Source organism: Lytechinus pictus, unplaced genomic scaffold (assembly GCF_037042905.1).
Source record: "Lytechinus pictus isolate F3 Inbred unplaced genomic scaffold, Lp3.0 scaffold_28, whole genome shotgun sequence".
NCBI classification, from domain to species: Eukaryota; Metazoa; Echinodermata; class Echinoidea; order Temnopleuroida; family Toxopneustidae; genus Lytechinus; species Lytechinus pictus.
Genome location: NW_026974148.1, coordinates 603,283 through 622,139, shown reverse-complemented (window position 1 = coordinate 622,139; position 18,857 = coordinate 603,283). Strand labels below are relative to the sequence as shown.

Genomic DNA, 18,857 nt, shown 5'->3' with positions numbered 1-18,857 from the left:
TCAACTCGATTCATGGTCAATACTACCTCAACTTTGATAATTTCAATATTTACTTTTAAGTGCTTTTGATTTCGTTCGAAGGTAAAGATGTTTGTAATGGCCTTACAAAGTAACGAAAGTACTTTTTGTTCTGAATTTCGGGCAATGAAATTCAAGAATTGTGCATTTAAGCTACAATTACCGATATGACTGCTTGAGCATCCAATTTATTTTTTAAAGTTCAAACTAATGATATTTTATTCGTTTGTTTTGCACGGCATCTGTATTATGTGTGCATAAATAAGTTTCTAGAATTTAAATGTTTAAACAAATGCAGTGGCGCACCTAGCATATTCCACAGGAGGGGGGGGGGGGGAGAATCGCCCCAAAAAGTCCTCAACAGGATATAAAGGACATTTCACAGCAAAAACAAATTGACAAGCAAAAAAAAAAAAAGGTCTTCAACTTCTCGTCAGGGGGAGGGGGGGGGGGGGATTTCAACGATGCTCTTAGTTTTCAGCCTTTTTTCTACAAAAAACGTTTGCATTTTATGCTTTTTTTTTGTCACAGTAGCGTTTCAATGTATTAATTTAAATGCCGTCATTTTTGGACCCAGGTATGATTTATATTGTATCTTTTGCGAGGGTTTTTGCATTTCGTTTACAAAGATGTTAAGGACAATTCCATATTTTTCCTTTTCACCCGACAATGCTACGTGGGCTCAGTGTGATGACAAAAATCTTACCCGCGCCTGAACACTTACTTTCAGAAATTCAATATATTAACGTTATGTTCTTCAAAATAAAACAACATGCTCGTGCTGAAGGGCTAAAGCTTAATTGTTCTATTAAAGAAATGAAATCTAAATCTAATTGAACTTTGTCATATACTGAAACCCGATACGAAAAATTATCAACAGAAATTGTGAAAGCGTAACTTTGGAAAATATACCCCACTGGACTAGGCACACCGATACAAGGACACAACGATATTCAGATCAGTGACTAGAGATCGGGCGTTTAATAGTTTGCCTAAAAACGCCGATATCGTGGACATAGAGGGCGCTCATGCAAAAACATCTTATCGGAGAGCCAACCGGGAGTGTCAAAAGAAAAGATAAAAGCGCACGCTTCCGTTTTCGCTGCAAAAGGGCACGCTGGCGTCTTGAATGGCAAGAGCACTGACCCTTAGGTAAGGAAAATTGACAATGGCACGTTCAACGGGTTCGCCGTAGAATATAAAGGAAAAGACGCACGCACACCTTTGACAAGACGCCTTACGACAGCAAAACAAGTTTGCTTTCATCCCGAACTCTGTCCCCCGTATGATTAAATACAAAGATGGACCAAAGGACACTCCTGGTGCTCTAAAAACATTACGAGTGTCAGACTTATAAAACTGTGAAGTTAGGATCAGGCTTAAAGTAACTTTATAAAAAAGTTACTATAATTTACTTTCACCAGTTATATCAATCAATAAAAAAAAATCATAAACTAACAATACAATGGATACTTGTTGGAAGTATTTTCTCTGTTTATTCGTGTCAGATGCTCACTTTGACTGTTGTATTGTTAAACAGTAATTTATCTTGAAGGCATATAGATAAACTGTCCCTGCTCTTTTTTTGAACCTGAAAGGGAATTAAATTGAACCCTCTTGTAATTTTTTTCTTAAGCGTGCATTAATATAAATCTACAATGTTCGTTTTTTATTCAATGTTTTACTTTTTTCTTGTTTTATCCATACAATCCTATAAGTCTAGGATAAAATATCAACTCTTTCTGAAGAACAAATATGCAAGTTTATTTGTATGTAATTCCATGCATAAATTCATTATTACTTGTAAAATTATAAGCATACTTACAATCTTACTATGTTATGACAGAAAATGTAATTGACATAAAAATATGCACTCTTAACGTGAGAGGGTTAGGCAATTATTTTAAAAGACGATGTATATTTAATTGGATTAGAAACTCTGATTTTCATCTTATCTTATTTCAAGAAACACATAGCACTCCAAACACTGAAAATGTATGGTGTCAAGAATGGGGCTATAAAATTGTATTTAGTCACGGTAGATCGGACAGTGCAGGAGTATGTATATTGTTTAAACCTTCTGCTGCTTATGATATTTTAAATGTTACACGTGATGACTCGGGAAGGATTATTATAATTATTTTGAAAGTGAATGGTACACCGGTTACCGTGGCCAATGTGTACGGCCCAAACATTGACGATGATGCATTTTTGTTGAGATTACACACTATGTTAAATGAGAAAGGGGAAGATCCATTTATTATCGAGGGTGATTTTAACACTGTGTTAGATGCTACAATATATAGGTACCCGAATCCAATTCAAAACCACCCAAAATGTAATGATGCAATTAACAATATGATTTTAGATATAGATTTAATAGATATTTGGAGAACCTTAAACAAACATGAATATAAATATACATGGAATTCACCAGATTTTACCAAAAAAAGTAGATTGGATTATTTTCCTATATCGAGAAGCCTTGCATCATCTGTTGAAATATCATATATATCATTTGGCTATAAATCTTATTACTCTCTTGTATCACTGTCATTGAGAAAATCTGTGCCAAAAAGAGGACCAGGTTTCTGGAAACTGAACACTTCCTTACTTAATAAACAAAATAATGTAGAAACTATCAGAAATGAAATACATCATACAAATAATCAGTATCTATAAATAATGAAAAACAAATAATCATTATTTATAAATAATAGAATGTCGAACTATTATTATTTACAAATAATGAAGTATTACTTGTAATTATATATAAATAATTAGAAATGTTATTTTATATAATAGTAATTATTTACAAATAGAATGTAAATTATGTGTAAATAATAATTATTATTTAATGAATAATGATTATGTAACAAATAATTGTTCTATATAATATTGGTACAATCGGCGCCTCATATGTAACGTGGGATCTAACTCAGCTCGACTCACGTTAGCTTGCTCCATGCTACCGATGCATGTCGTGTCCGACCGCGGCCGGGTCCGGCCGCCTTGGGGCCATTGCATGCAGGCATGTCCGCATATGGGAATGATACGATGTAATATCGATGTGGCAGATATGGCAAGTTCCGACTCGGAGTCCTCGCATAAGACACAGTAGAAGTCCGGATCTATTCTAAGTTAGTTGAGCCACATAGCTGATTTGCTTGTTTGTTATGTTAAAACAGTAGTCGAGTACATCTTATTTAAGGCACTTGCCGGCTTAAAACGAAACTCGAATTTCAATTTCATTTTATTTTCCCAGCGTGTTTGTCCCATTGAAGACAACGTTAGAAAAAAAATCGCACCGAAATGAAAAAAATTCGTCAGAAATAAAAAACGCGTGTGATTACCAACGCGACGCGAGTGAATATAATAAGCCTGAGGAGAATCCGTTATTGATGACACATCCTTCAATGTTAGAGTATAACAATTGTATCCAACGTACAAAACGAATGCTTTTTCGAAAGCTATACAGAGTGCAACACCCAGTATATTTCTATATTTACAATAATCCATTGTGTCAATAAACAGTCTAATATTCTCGCCGATGTAACGGCCTTTTAAGAAGCCACACTGTTCTTCATGAATAATTGGGTCTAATACTTTTTTTAACCTAAATGAAATGATCTTAGCCAAAATTTTATAATCATTATTCAATAGTGAAATAGGACGCCAGTTTTTCAAAAGAAGTATATTTTTGTATTTTTGGGGGATTAAGGTAATGACTCCTCTCCGCATTGATGGGCAAAGCGAATTAATTTCATAACATTCATTGAAAACGGCACATAATAGAGTGTTGATATCGTTCCAAAAAGTTCTATAAAATTCTATTGGAAGACCGTCTGAACCCGATGTTTTATCGTTAGCAAAAGTACACATCACATCAAAACATTCCTTTTCTGTTATTTTTTTACTCAACAAAGATCGTACATTTTAACTTAGTTTTGGTATATTTAGGTCGTCAAGAAAATTCAAAGTCTCTACACTCTCTTCTGATGAATAGAGTTTACCATAGAAAAATCTCTCTTCTTCCAGTATTTTTTTCATATCTGTAACAAGACCATTACTTGTCTCCAATTTTGTAATACATTTCTTTTCATAATTTTTTTTTTCCAAATTGAAAAAAATATTTTGTATTCCGTTCTCCTTCCGCCACCCATTTTGCTCTCGTCCTTACAATGTTTCCGCGGACTTGTTCTTCTTGTAATTCTTCAAATTCTTTTTTTCTTTATTTCTAGGCTTTGTAACAATTTGTACTAGAAATTTGTACTATAAATTCTAGGTATAATGATTCGTCAACATAAGAATATAAAAGGAATCTCCATAGAAAATTATGATTTAAAATTAAGCCAATATGCAGACGATACTGTGATTTTTCTCCATCCCACCGAATCCAATTTGCAGATGTGTTTAAAAGTTTTGAATGATTTTAACTATATGTCAGGACTGAAAGTTAATATTGATAAATGTAACGTCGTTAGACTTGGTAATTTTGAAGGTTTTGTTTGTCGAGATACTCCTCTCTCATGGCCAAGTGATTTCATTTTGTATCTTGGTATAAAAATTCCACTTAACGATTGCCATAATTATTATGAGCTCATTTACAAACAACAAGTTAAAGAAGTGAAATCGACACTTCGCATTTGGAATCTTAGAACTCTTACCCTATACGGCAAAATTGTGATTTTAAAAACGCTTATAATCCCGAAATTTATATATGTATTTGGTATAATACCGAATCCACCACACCAATTTTTTTGTTGAACTGCAACAACTCTTATTTAACTTCCTATGGAGCAACAAGCCAGATAGGATAAAAAGATCTTTACTTTACAACGATTATAAAGAAGGCGGGCTTAGAATGCCACATGTGTGGAATTTTAATTATGCAATAAAAACAGCTTGGGTAAAGCGTTAGTTAGACACGGACAATAATGTGAAGTGGAAACTGTTTTTGAAACGGTTACTTAACAGGTTTGACGATTTGTTTTTTTCAATGTAATATGAAGTCTGTTGATTTGCATATCAACTTTGATAATGTATTTTGGAAAGACGTTCTTTATGTATGGACTTTTTATGAATACTACAACCCTGTAAAATTTAAAGAAATTATCTCTCAAACTCTTTGGCTTAACTCACACATCAAAGTTGATAAAATAATAATTTTATACAGAAACTGGTTCCAAGCTGGTATGCGATATGTCAAAGATGTTTTAAATGTAGACGGTTCATTTATGACATATGAACAAATATGTAATAAATTTGGAAATTAATCGTTTTCATGCTATTTCTTTTTCTCTTTTACATGCTATACCATTAGAATGGAAAAGGTTAATAAAAAATGTCCATGACATCAATCACGATTATCACATGGTAGATGAAAGATTAAGTCATTTTACGAAAAGTAAAAAGGTTACGAAATTGTGTTATAATATTTTTTTTAGAAAGGAACATGTCCCTTTCTATGACGAACCAAGAAATCAAATTGCAAGATGATTTGAGTGATAATTTGTCAGACTCTCATATTTGGAACTCTCGCTTCCCTCTTTTGTATAAGTCATCAATTGACAATAGACTTCGAAACTTCCAATTAAAATTCATTTACAGAAGAATTTAAACACAATATTTTTTATTAAAAATTGGAGTAAAAGATTCTCCTTTATGTAATTTCTGTGAAAACCACGTTCAAACAATTGCTCATCTATTTCTTAGATGTAAATATGTAATTTCATTTTGGAACAAAGTTCATGAGTTGTTGAAGGCGAAGCATATAAGAAGTACACAATTCAGTGACATTGAAATTTGTTTTGGAGTTATAACCCTCAATAATTTTCATCTTAGCAATATTATTGTGTTGTTTGCAAAATATATCATTTATTCGTGTAAATACAGAAATATAAAACCCACTCTTGCTCATTTTATGCTTGGTTTGGAAAAATTGAAACAACCGCGAGAATTATCGCTTTTAAACGTAATTTGATGACCGTGCATCGAAAAAAAATGAATATTTTGTATACAAAATGTACCATTTATTTGAATTGTTTAAAATGTATGCTATTGTTTTCAATTACGATGTATCTGTGCATGTGATACTTATGTATTGAATGAGTTGAGAAAAAAAAATCTTGAAAAAAAAAAGATAATGGTAATTCTACATGTTAAGGGAGGAATGAAACTTTGTTTCAATAGCAATGAGGGGATTTTTAATATATTTTATATAATGAAATATAAAATAAATAGTGAGTGATGTCATCAGTCGCCTAATTTCCAAACCGATCATTTTGTGCATGTACAACTGTTTTGTAAAATCAAGAGAAACTTTAGATGTCATAACTTTCTTATTTTACATCCGATTTTTATTTTTAGTGTTAGGCTTGTTGGACATTTCACATTTTCGACATTATATTTTCTAAAATAGTGGAGCGGTTATGTGACAAAAAATGGCCAAGATGCTCGGATCTGGCAGAAAGTGTGAAATTTGGCACACAGGGGTATTTTTGGGCGCTGATTTAAAAAATTGCCGGCCCCAAGCGATTTGACCATCGGGTCGGCCGCCATTTTGAAATCCAAGATGGCCGCCATGAAAAATCATTAAATGTCATTTTCTTGAGTTTTACATGGCATGTGACACTGAAATTTGGCATATATGGGTATTTTGAGGCACTGATTTCAAATATTACCGGTCCCCAGCAATTTGACCATTTGGCCGGCGGCAAAATGGCCGCCATCTTGAAATCCAAGATGGCCGCCATGATATATTATTGCAATAATTTTCTCGAGTTTTATATGAACTGCGGTCTTGAAATCTGGCATATAGGCCTAATTTGGGGTGCTGATTTCAAAAATTGCCGGCCCCAAGCGATTTGACCATCGGGTCGGCCGCCATTTTGAAATCCAAGATGGCCGCCATGAAAAATCATTAAATGTCATTTTCTTGAGTTTTACATGGCATGTGACACTGAAATTTGGCATATATGGGTATTTTGAGGCACTGATTTCAAATATTACCGGTCCCCAGCAATTTGACCATTTGGCCGGCGGCAAAATGGCCGCCATCTAGAAATCCAAGATGGCCACCATGATATATTATTGCAATCATTTTCTCGAGTTTTATATGAACTGCGGTCTTGAAATTTGGCATAAAGGCTTAATTCGGGGCGCTGATTTCAAATATTGCCGGTCCCAAGTGATTTGACCAACGGGTCGGCTGCCATTTTGAAATAGAAAATGGCCGCCATAAGAAATCATTAATGTAATTTTCTTGAGTTTTACATGACATGTGACACTAAAATTTGGCACAGTTTGGGTATTTTGAGGTGCTGATTTCAAATATTGCCGGCCCCCAGCAATTTGACCATTTGGTCAGAGGCAAAATGGCCGCCATCTTGAAATCCAAGATGGCCGCCATGACATATTATTGCAATAATTTTTCGAGTTTTATGTGGACTGTGGTATTGAAATTTGGCATATAGGCTTAATTCGGGGTGCTGATTTCAAATATTGCTGGCCCCAAGTGATTGGACCATCAGGTCGGCCGCCATTTTGAAATCCAAGATGGCCGACATGTATATCGAAAAATAAGACCCCAAATTTCTTCTCCCTTTCACTGCAAACTTTCGAGTGCACTTAAGCGTATAACCAATACATAAAGACACGTCGATTGAGATCAATAGGGGTGCATGGTAGATATACATGTCGGGTGAACAATGGGTGCGAAGGGTGACCGTTGTTGTATGAGCTTGATTTCACCCTTCATGGAATACACTATTCCACCACACAGATTTGTCATGGTACTATCGCCAATCCTTCTTGCTACGAGTCTGAAACTGCATAGATTTCCCGCTTTACAGGCAAAACGATGGGAGCTATATCGCATACGATATGATATTTCAACAACTGAACTTCTCTTGCAAATTATATATCGAGGAATTCATAATTTTACGACAAGAAAATGTAAAATTTTGAGCTAAACAATGTATATCGTCATAAGTTCGATGGCTAAAAATGAAACACAAAATTCGTACCTGGAACGTGCGGTACGGGCACATTGTGGAAGCCCCATTGAATACTGTATAAAAACGGGCTTATGCACGTGCATATATTATTGTGGTCTTGGGTGAAATAAAATGTGTCTTTTGATTAGATGGTAAATAACCAAGTGTTTTCAAGTAATCAAAATATATGTATCATCCAGGGGCGCCGATCCATTTTTCAGATTGGGGGGGGGGGGCAAAATCATAAAATCAACTTTCCAAAGGCGCTCGATCACACAAAACAAACAAACATACACACACACACACACACACACACACATATATGCCTATATATATAAATATATAATATAGACTCATAAGATAGAGACACATACCTCACCAACAAATGAATGCGAGCTCGAAGCGCGAGCTGAAAATCTAGATATTTCGATCAGAAAAAATTGAGTTTAATGGACGTTTTTAATAAAGAACAAGATCTATCCAACAAAAGATTATTGCAAATCGAAGCGCGAGTTATTTCGAGGTTTAGAACTGAAAACGGGACATTCTATTCACCTATTAATCATGAAAAGTATGGGTTTATTCTACAGAAATGATGCAAGCGCGAAGCGCGAGCTGAAAATTTTTATATTCCAATCTGAAAAGCGGACATTTTGAGCATGATTTTAAATAAAGAACGAGTTGTGTATTTTAATCTCGCTTGCTGATTTCTGTGTAACATTAAAATCTTATTTTATTTTTTGCACATGCGGAATTATTGGGGGGCAAAACGATATGTTTGCCCCCCCCCCCCCCCAATATTTTCATTGGTTTGGCGATCGCCCCCCCCCTGCCCCCCAGGATCGACGCCTCTGGTATCATCAGTCGAAAGAGAAAAAAATAAGCTTTCTTTTGGCGTCCAAGTTGCTTTCTACACGTGTGTTAAGTTTGATGGCATCGCCCACAACTGGGATTGCCCTGTGATCTCCATAGACTTCTTTCGAATTCAGTCATGTTCATCCAATTTATGGCAGCCATCTTGAAATCCAAGATGGCTGCCATAAAAAAAATCATTAAAATAAATCAAGTATCATAATTATAACGTAGTTATTATTTTGAAATTTGACATTTTTGGATATCCATCGTGTGTTCGACAATCTGACAATGGGTGCATGTTCGCCTCACAATCGGGAGTTCAAGCTCCGACAGCATCAGACCAAAAGATGTTAAAAGAGGGGAGTTGCTTCTAACCTGTTTGTCGGTCAACGAATTAAAAGGAAAGTTCAACCTGACAAAAAGTTTATTGAAACAATAACAGAATATATAATGAAAAAAATATTGAAGGTTTGAGGAAATTTCATCAAATATTTTAAAAGCTATTGGAATTTCATTTGGTGTATTTGTGACGTCAGATGCAAGCAGTTCCCCCATGTTTCTTATACTACAAAATCAATGAAATGTAGCCTCCTCAAATAAAATGAAAATGATTTTTATTGAACCCTCAGTATATCAACAAACAAATGATTTCACACCCGCTCCAGAAAGAAAAAAAAATACCCATGATGAACCATTTATGCATTTTATATCACACAATATAATGGGGCAGCTGCTCGTACAGTAGCCTATATGACGTCACAAATCAAAAACTTAGAATTCCAATATCTTTGATGGATCCACCAATATCTTTTTTATATCATATTTTCTTTTGTTTTTACAACAAACTTTTCTCCAGGGTGAACTCCCCTTTTTAAGGGATACAGCAACGTCCGATGTGGCGCTGCTAAGTTGCTGCCGAGCTCATGATCTACAGGGTATGGGCAAAATAAATTTTCGGAGCATTTCTGTTACTGAATTTTATTTTGAACAATAAAATGTGTATTATCATCCATCATTAATATTAATTTCATCATCATCATCATCATACTACTATAACCATCAGTACTTCAAGTCTGGAGCAGTTTTCTTCATGTTGATTTGTAATAAAATATTGCAATTATTGGAGCAATATTCTAAAACCAGCAGGCCAAAAACCTGCCTGTATGTCTAAAATGCAGTGCCTCAAATTATTTAAAACCAAGAAAATTATTTTGATTAGTTTTCATTACAGTCGATCCTCTTTAGATTTCAAGATGGTGGCCATTTTGCAGCATATCTATTGGACAGATTACTGGGGGCATTTTTAATATCCCTAGATGCCATACTTTAAAATAATACGTTATGTGATACTAGATAAAGTGATTTTTTTTCAATGATCTTTTTTCATGGCAGCCATCTTGGATTTCAAGATGGCTGACATTTTGCTTATGACTCGGGATCAGATCGAGGGCCAGCAATATTTGAAATAAGCACCCCACACTCCGTCGATATATCAAAGTGCAATACTGCAGATCATATGAAGAAATAATTTACAGCCTGTCAACAGAAAATGATTGTTCCGGATGGTTATTATTCAACCAAAGCCACTTCAAATGTGTAACTGCAGAAGAAGCTAGCTGGTTTGTTTATGTATGGTGCTTCATACTTACGTAACATCTATATCAGCAATTAAGGGTGCCAAATTATTGTAATCCTTGCAACGGACAAAGATGTGGTTGTGTTGGATTTGTTTTCAGTGCCTATACAATGGGTTTTACTCACCATTATAATGTTGTACATCATTTAAACTTGGTAACCATATTGGAATTCAAAATAGCATCTATTTATTATGTTCTTTTCATTGATCAAGGATGCAAAGATCAAGTTTTCTCTAAATTTAAGGTGTTACAGGCCATACGTAAGCCTTAAGCAAATTATCTTTCATGGCGGCCATCTTGGATTTTAAGATGGCGGCCGTTTTGCTGCTGACCTGGAGGTCAAATTGCTGGGGGCCGGCAAAATTTGACATCAGTGCCTCAAAATACCCCTACATGCCAAATTTCAGAGTCACATATTATTTAAAACTCAAGAAAATGACATTTAATGACTTTTCGTGGCGGCCATCTTGGAATTCAAAATGGCGGCCATTTTGCCGCCGTCCAAATTGTCAAATTACTGGAGGCAGGCAATATTTGAAATCAGTGCCTAAAAATACCCCTGTATACCAAATTTCAGTGTCACACGTCATGTAAAACTCAAGAAAATTACATTAATGATTTCTCATGGCGGCCATCTTGGATTTCAAAATGGCGGCCGACCCGATGGTCATATCACTTGGGGCCAGCAATATTTGAAATCAGCACCCCAAATTAAGCCTATATGCCAAATTTCAAGACCGCAGTTCATATAAAACTCGAGAAAATGATTGCAATAATATATCATGGCGGCCATCTTGGATTTCAAGATGGCGGCCATTTTGCCGCCGGCCAAATGGTCAAATTGCTGGGGGCCGGCAATATTTGAAATCAGTGCCTCAAAATACCCCTTTATGCCAAATTTCAGTGTCAAGTGACATGAAAAACTCAAGAAAATAATATTTAATGATTTTTCATGGTGGCCATTTTGGATTTCAAAATGGCGGCCGACCTGATGGTCAAATCGCTTGGGGCCGGCAATTTTTGAAATCAGCACCCCAAATTAGGCCTATATGCCAAATTTCAAGACCGCAGTTCATATAAAACTCGAGAAAATTATTGCAATAATATATCATGGCGGCCATCTTGGATTTCAAGATGGCGGCCATTTTGCCGCCGGCCAAATGGTCAAATTGCTGGGGACCGGCAATATTTGAAATCAGTGCCTCAAAATACCCATATATGCCAAATTTCAGTGTCACATGACGTGAAAAACTCAAGAAAATGACATTTAATGATTTTTCATGGCGGCCATCTTGGATTTCAAAATGGCGGCCGACCCGATGGTCAAATCGCTTGGGGCCGGCAATTTTTTTAATCAGCGCCCAAAAATACGCCAGTACGCCAAATTTCACACTTTCTGCCAGATTCGAGCATCTTTTTCACATATCTACTGGACTAAAAGTAGAGATGATTGACAAAAAGAATGATTTGATGTTTGAGGGAAAATACATCATATGAAGTACAATAGAATAGAAAATAAAATTCCTTATCCATTTTCGGCAATTTTTTTAAGCAAAAAATCTTCAAAACTAATGATATACATTTTCATGACCAAATTTGCATATGTAAACAAAAATTTATGTTGCTGATTTTCTTATATTAATCGATTAATAAATAAAAATAATATTCTGAAAGTTAAAATAAAATCAGGCATATTTTAGCGGAGATTGACTCTCTCGATTTCGGGCTATATGTAGACTGTCTGAAAAAGGGTGAAAAAGAGTCAATTTGTAGTGATGTCATATATTACGTTATTTTGTCGGGAAGACCACGTATAAAACCCGACAGCAATTCATTTATGTGAATTTTAGGGACTATTTCATCCAGCAATGGGGGCATTTGCTTGTCCGGCATTCGGTTGAATAAATATCCTGGGCTGCCGGACTATAAGCAGAAAGCAATTTTTGTATTGGTGTTCTCAAAGTCCAATTTACCTTCTTGGCTAATTACAGAAAACATTCTCTCAGGCTTATTCGTATATTTCGGGTTGCTGGTGATATTTTGCTTCAGACCGAAATTGCTTAGACCAAAAGCTGCCACAACAAAAATATTCATAAACCCAATAAAAAAAATGAATAAAGATATTATGTGTAAATGGATAAAATATTTGCCAAAATGGGGGATAAACATGAATATAAAGACACAGTGGATAACAAGAAGCTATTGATATAGATTGGTATGTTACTTCTTCTAAACTTTTTTACATCTGAACAACAACAATCTATCAATTTTTTTTAATACTTTGATTGACTCAGCAGAAAGATGCATTGTTTTCTTTATTTTACCGCTTAAAACTGGGCGACATCAAAAGTCACGAGGAAAGCCTGTTGGTGTCATGCAGGAGGTTGTCCAATATTCATGTATTGATGGGTGCTTTTTCCTTCCTTCTTTGCTGTTTGACGTAAGCAAATGCTGGTCTAAAAGTATGGAAACCACTTTACACAAAAAAGGAGATTTGAGAACAACTGTTTCATTCCCTGTACATTGTATTGATCCTTTCTTCTTCCATTCAAAATACATATTATATAGGGTATCGTTCGAATTCAATAGGTTTATGTAGTAAACTAGGTCGCTGAAATTTTTAAAATCCTGTAGATGTATAAACGAATTGGGCGGGGCAACGCGTTCGTAATCTTTCCGTGGAGCGCCATAGACGATGGGTACACTTTCGTGAAGGAGAGCGTTTTTCCAGAACTTCTCCGTGATATAGTCTCTGCATTCATGGTTTTCCAGTGCGAGGTAAAATTTGTGATTCCTTAATACACTCCGGCAAAAGTCCGACCTTCTTTTGCACACTTTGTTTCCACAATATCCATAAGTGTCGACGCTAATGTGCTTTGCAAGTGTTTCTACAAATTCAAGTCGCCGCCAAGACTGCCGTCCGCGTCCACGGCATTTCGATGAAACCCAAGCTATTAATCCAGTTTTTCCCTCGGCCCAATTTCGATTGTCATCAGAAGATATCTGCCCAATGCCGCTATGGTATACCCCATATGATATCGGTATGGTTGATGACAGCCTGTATGTCATTGTAAAATTGTATATACGATCAAGCTTATTGGGGGGTACTGCATATCTGCCAGTCAATGGAGGACTTTCTCTGGAATAAAAAATCCAAGCTTGATTCATTGGTCGCCGCCTCTGTAATTCTACCCAGTTCCATGAAGAGAGATGATAAAAAATGATGGCATCACTATTTACCATAGTTTCATAACTTGTATCCTTTACTAAATTTATCCCGCAGGTTAGCTCTGGACATTCAGCCTTTATCAATTTTTGCGGTGTGCTGCTCCCACGCCATACCTGTACCTGCCGGTAACACCGTGTTTTGTTTTCAGATTCGAAAAAAACTGTCCTGTTGAATTGCTGATAAGGTGGCCTGATCTCTTTCCTAGTAATATCTCGAAACAAATAGTTGGGAGTTGATAGAAAGTTTGCTTGAATATAGCAAGCAAAAAGGAAAAAAATGAAGTTCAGAAATATGAACGTATTTCTTGTCGTTTGCTCCATGCTTATTTCATGCTAAATATTCCAGTGAGCTCTGACACAGCTTTGCACAGCAACGTACGCATTAACACTGACCGCAATAAATAAATGATTTCTAAACAGTTTGGAAGATGTGCATGCCTACAAAGGCGAAACAATGTTGTCGCCTAGTTGCGGGCACTGTTGCAAATGTTTGGCTAGCACAATGGGAGTGAGGGGTTGGGGTACTCTCCTACCCACGACGTGTCAAAACGATTTTTCTTTTGTTTAATTGTCTTAAAATATGCTGTAGGCCAAATCATTCCCTTTCGCCGCTTTTCGACAACATATACTACCAATGTGTTTATGCCTTCAGACACAAACGCATCGATATTTTATCGATTATCTATTGATGTTTTAAAAAATGTCAAATTCTGAGGGATTATTTCCAAATTTTGAGTGTTATCATACAATAATTATCTTAATATTTAGGACATATGGTAAGACTTAATAATATATTTCGTCGTGTATTTAATATCCATATTTTGTGATCAAATAGAATTAGAAATACTTGCACTCTCTTTTTAATACAAATAATTTTTCAGTTTCCCATGAAACTGATGACATGAAAGGTCGCCACTAAATGCTACAGTGTGCTTGTGTATTTCATGTAACTATTCAGAAACTGGAAGCAACATAAATTAATTTGCATTCCTCTGTTAGTACATCCTTTACTTCCATGGTCAGGTGCACGATGGCATTCATACCACGTACGTAAATCCCTCCAACTCAGCGTAAAAAGTGGGCGGAGCTAAATCGGATTTTCGCGCCTAGCAACTCTGTTAGCAACGCCTGTTAGCATAGTTTTGTTCAATCTCCATAATGTCTGCGATATTAAGATCCTACAAACCAATGGAATCGTTAAAATTTAGTAAGGCTATGAATGTTTATCATTAATATTGACTGTCGGTGTACAAACTCATACCGAATTGAAAGACAAGTGTCGGTTATATTATGAATTATTAGTCATTTTAATGAGTGATACAAAGTGCAAAAATTTATGAAAATATATCGTAAATTTTATATAGCATTTAAAAAATCTTATTTTCAATATCTTCATAATTTTTAATTAAAAAAAAAAACATCTTATTACATTTACTATATTTTTTTCCGAACTGATATTGTTGATAGATTACTGTTTCCTGGCTTTATGTTTCTAAAGGAAAATTGTTAGATTCGCCCGAAGGAGTGTTATCATCTCATATTGTTGTGTAAATGATACATAACAATACATTTTAGGAGTGTAGTAATCCATGTTAGATAACATTTTTCACGATGAGTTTCGTAATGAGGAGACAAAATCAAGTTCATTCTTAGCACGCGAGCCGCAGAATGATAGATTTTAGCGTGCGCAGACGGGGCTGATCCCTAGTGTGTCGGACGGGATTATCTAGTCTCATACTGGTCATGCTGCAGGTGTCAGGTGGCAAATTCCACCAACCAACGTGGAATATACCACCAAACTCCAGTATCGGACTGGATAATCTGAACGGACAGCCAGGGCGATCAGCCCTGCCCTGCACACGCTAAAATTTGTCATTCTTCAGCTCGCGTGCTAAGAATGAGCTTGATATTTCTCTTCATTACGAAACTCATCGTGAAAAATGTTATCCAACATTGATTGCTACACTCGTAAGATTTAATGTTATGTATCATGTACACAACATTATGAGATGATAACCCTTTTTCGGGAGAACAATAGTATAGTAGTTCGAATCTAACGATTTTCTTTTAGAAATATAACCAAAAAATGCCCTGATTTTGAACGCCTGACATTTTCTTATCAATGATGGAGAAAATAGTCTACCAACGTTATCAGTTGGGAAAAATTCTAGTAAATGTAATAAGACGTTTTTAAAAACAATAAAAAATATGAAGATATTGAATTTAAGGATTTTGAAATGCTATATAAAATTAACGTTATATTTTCATAAATTTTGGCATATTGTATCACACATCACAATGACTGGTAATTCGCCTTCTTACCCACACTTGCTTGTAAATTCGATATGGGTTGATACACAGATAGTCATTGTAAATGATAAACATTCATAGCCTTACTAAATGTTACGATTCCATTGGTTTTTTAGGATTTTAATATCGCAGACATTTTGGAGAGTGAGCAAGACGATGCTCGTAAGCGTTGCTAACAAGATTGCTACATGTAGGCGACCTACCGCGAGAGGGTTTTTATAATGGCGGGCTCCGCTGAGTTGATACATAATCTATAGGCGGTTCACGTACGTGCTACTGGGTACTAAAAGGACTGATGCTCCCTAAGCCAAGGCCTCATGCATTATTCATAGCATAACCCCGCCCCCCCTCTTATGCATTAAAAATACGTAAGTTTCAACTACAATTATAATGCAAAATTCGGTCACACTTCGTAATTCCGAAGGTTCGTAATTCCGAAACACGTAAATCGCCTATACCTCGATGTTCGTTAATCCGAACATTTGTGGCGTTATTAAAAATGTTTGCTATTCCGAAAGTTTCATAATCCGAAAACGAAATAAGGTTCGTTGTTCCGAAGGTTCCATAATCCGAAAACGAAATAAGGTTCGTTGTTCCGAAGGTTCGATAATCCGAAAACGAAATAAAGTTCGTTGTTCCGAAGGATTGTTAATCCGAAAACGAAATAAGGTTCGTTGTTCCGAAGGTTCGATAGTCCAAAACGAAATAAGGTTCTTTTTTCCGAAGGTCTTTTAATCCAAAAAATGATATCCGGGAAAGCAGAGGAAGGGCAATAGTGGTGGAGGTGCCTGGTAAAAATGGCACAGGTAATAACGGCAGAGGTAAAAATGGCAGAAGTAGAAATGGCAGAGGTAAAAATGGCAGGGGTAAAAAAGGCAGAGGTAATAATGGCAAAGATAATAATGGCAGAGGTAAAATTGGCAGCTAGAGGTAAACATGGCAAAGGTAAAAATGGCAGAGGTAAAGACAAAGGCAAAAATGACAGAGATAAGAATGGCAAAGTAAAGCTGGGTGGATGGCCAGTCATGCGATAGGTTTAAGTAACTCTTTATGCGTGACCCTTGATAATCGGTAGATCCAAGAACAACATTATAATCACCCGCACATAAAATGGAGGTATAATTGAATTGATCTACTTTACTAAAAACTTCAAGGAAAAAAATAGAATCATCATTATTCGGACCATATAAATTGACTAGAATTAAAGGGACGTCATTAATAGTTGCAAAAATGATCAAGCATCTACCATTGGGATCACTAAACAATGAATAAACAGTCAATGAAACACGATTACGAAGTAGGACGGCTACCCGACGATTTTTTGAAGTGTGACTACAAAACCATGCCTTTTCACTCCATTGTTGTTTGCAAAAGATTTCGTCAGATTTAGAGGAATTGGTTTCTTGAAGAAAAATGACATCACATTCAATAGATCTTAAAGGTCAAGTCCACCCCAGAAAATGCTGACTTGAATAAATAGAGAAAAATCAAACTAGCATAGTGCTGAAAATTTTATCAAAATCGGATGCAAAATAAGAAAGTTATGACATTTTAAAGTTTCGCTTATTTTTCACAAAACAGTAATATGCACAACTTGGTGATGATTTTCATCACTCACTATTTTTTTTTTTTTATTGTTTGAATTAAACAATATTATTTTTTTTTTTTGACAATAAGGACCAACTTGACTGAACCATATAGTATTAAACAATGTTAATTTCACATGTTCAGGGAGGAATTAATTATTGTATCACTTGACAATGAGGAGAAAATTAGAATATTTCATATTTTATATAATAAAATACAAAAGAAATAGTAAGTGGATGACGTCATAATCTCCTCATTTGCATACCAGCCAGGATATGCATATAACTGTTTTGTGAAATTAAGCGAAACTTTAAAATATCATAACTTTCTTATTGTACATCCGATTTTGATGGAATTTTCAGTGTTATGCTTGTTGGATTTTTCTCTTTTTAATCAAATCAACTTTTGTTGGGGTGGACTTGTCCTTTAAGTAATAAAATACTTTGCATCTTTTAACATAATATTGAATCCCACGGCAGTTAAAAGAAACTAATATGATATTCATATCTCAAAGATGGGGAATAAGATTCTATTATTAACGCTGAACTTCCTGAAGAGCGTTCTTAAACAGTGATGACATACATGTAACAAAGATACAAAAGACAAAGTGACTGCCAGCAAGTCGCACCGGTAAGTTTCAATGAAGGTTAACATAATAATCAGAGGCTGCGTAAGAATGGTAGCTGCAATCAGGGTTAAAAAGATTAGAATGATTGAAAGTATGTAAAACAATTATAGAGCAAGTAAAACAAAAAGAGCGCAGGTGCACACAAAAAAAAAACACAGGACTTCAAATAAAAAAACAGTCCAGGCCGAATGCGAATAGTGCGGCATTTAGCCAAATTCCACATGCTTAAAAAAGATTTTGAATTGTGACATCCAATCTTGTTAACCTTCTTCGACATTTTGATTAAAAAACTTTGGTTTTTGTATAGATTTTACGTCATCATCTCTATTTGGTGATAATATACCTTTAGGTATATGAAAATATACATTTAGGTATATTATCACCAAATAGAGATGATGACGTAAAATCTATACAAAAACCAAAATTGTCGAGTATAACTATTATAGTTGAAATAAACCTCGGTAAGCTGTCTGTTCATCTTTTTCTAAACATGGGGCTTAATCTTCCAAATTCAGCACTACTATAACTTTAAACTGTAGAAAAGAGATCCATTATAGTATGTAATGAAATGCTTTTGTTGATTTTTTGCAAAGTACA

At 35.3% G+C, this 18,857-nt stretch overlaps 1 protein-coding gene across 1 annotated transcript; it reads right to left on the bottom strand.

Moving 5' to 3' along the window:
• Window positions 1-10,420: 10,420 nt before the first annotated feature.
• On the bottom strand, window positions 10,421-18,367 carry LOC135158073 (alpha-(1,3)-fucosyltransferase 7-like). Its single transcript, XM_064115359.1, has one exon. The coding sequence runs from the start codon at window positions 14,054-14,056 to the stop codon at window positions 12,851-12,853; it is 1,206 nt and encodes a 401-aa protein (XP_063971429.1). The 5' UTR covers window positions 14,057-18,367; the 3' UTR covers window positions 10,421-12,850.
• Window positions 18,368-18,857: the final 490 nt, after the last annotated feature.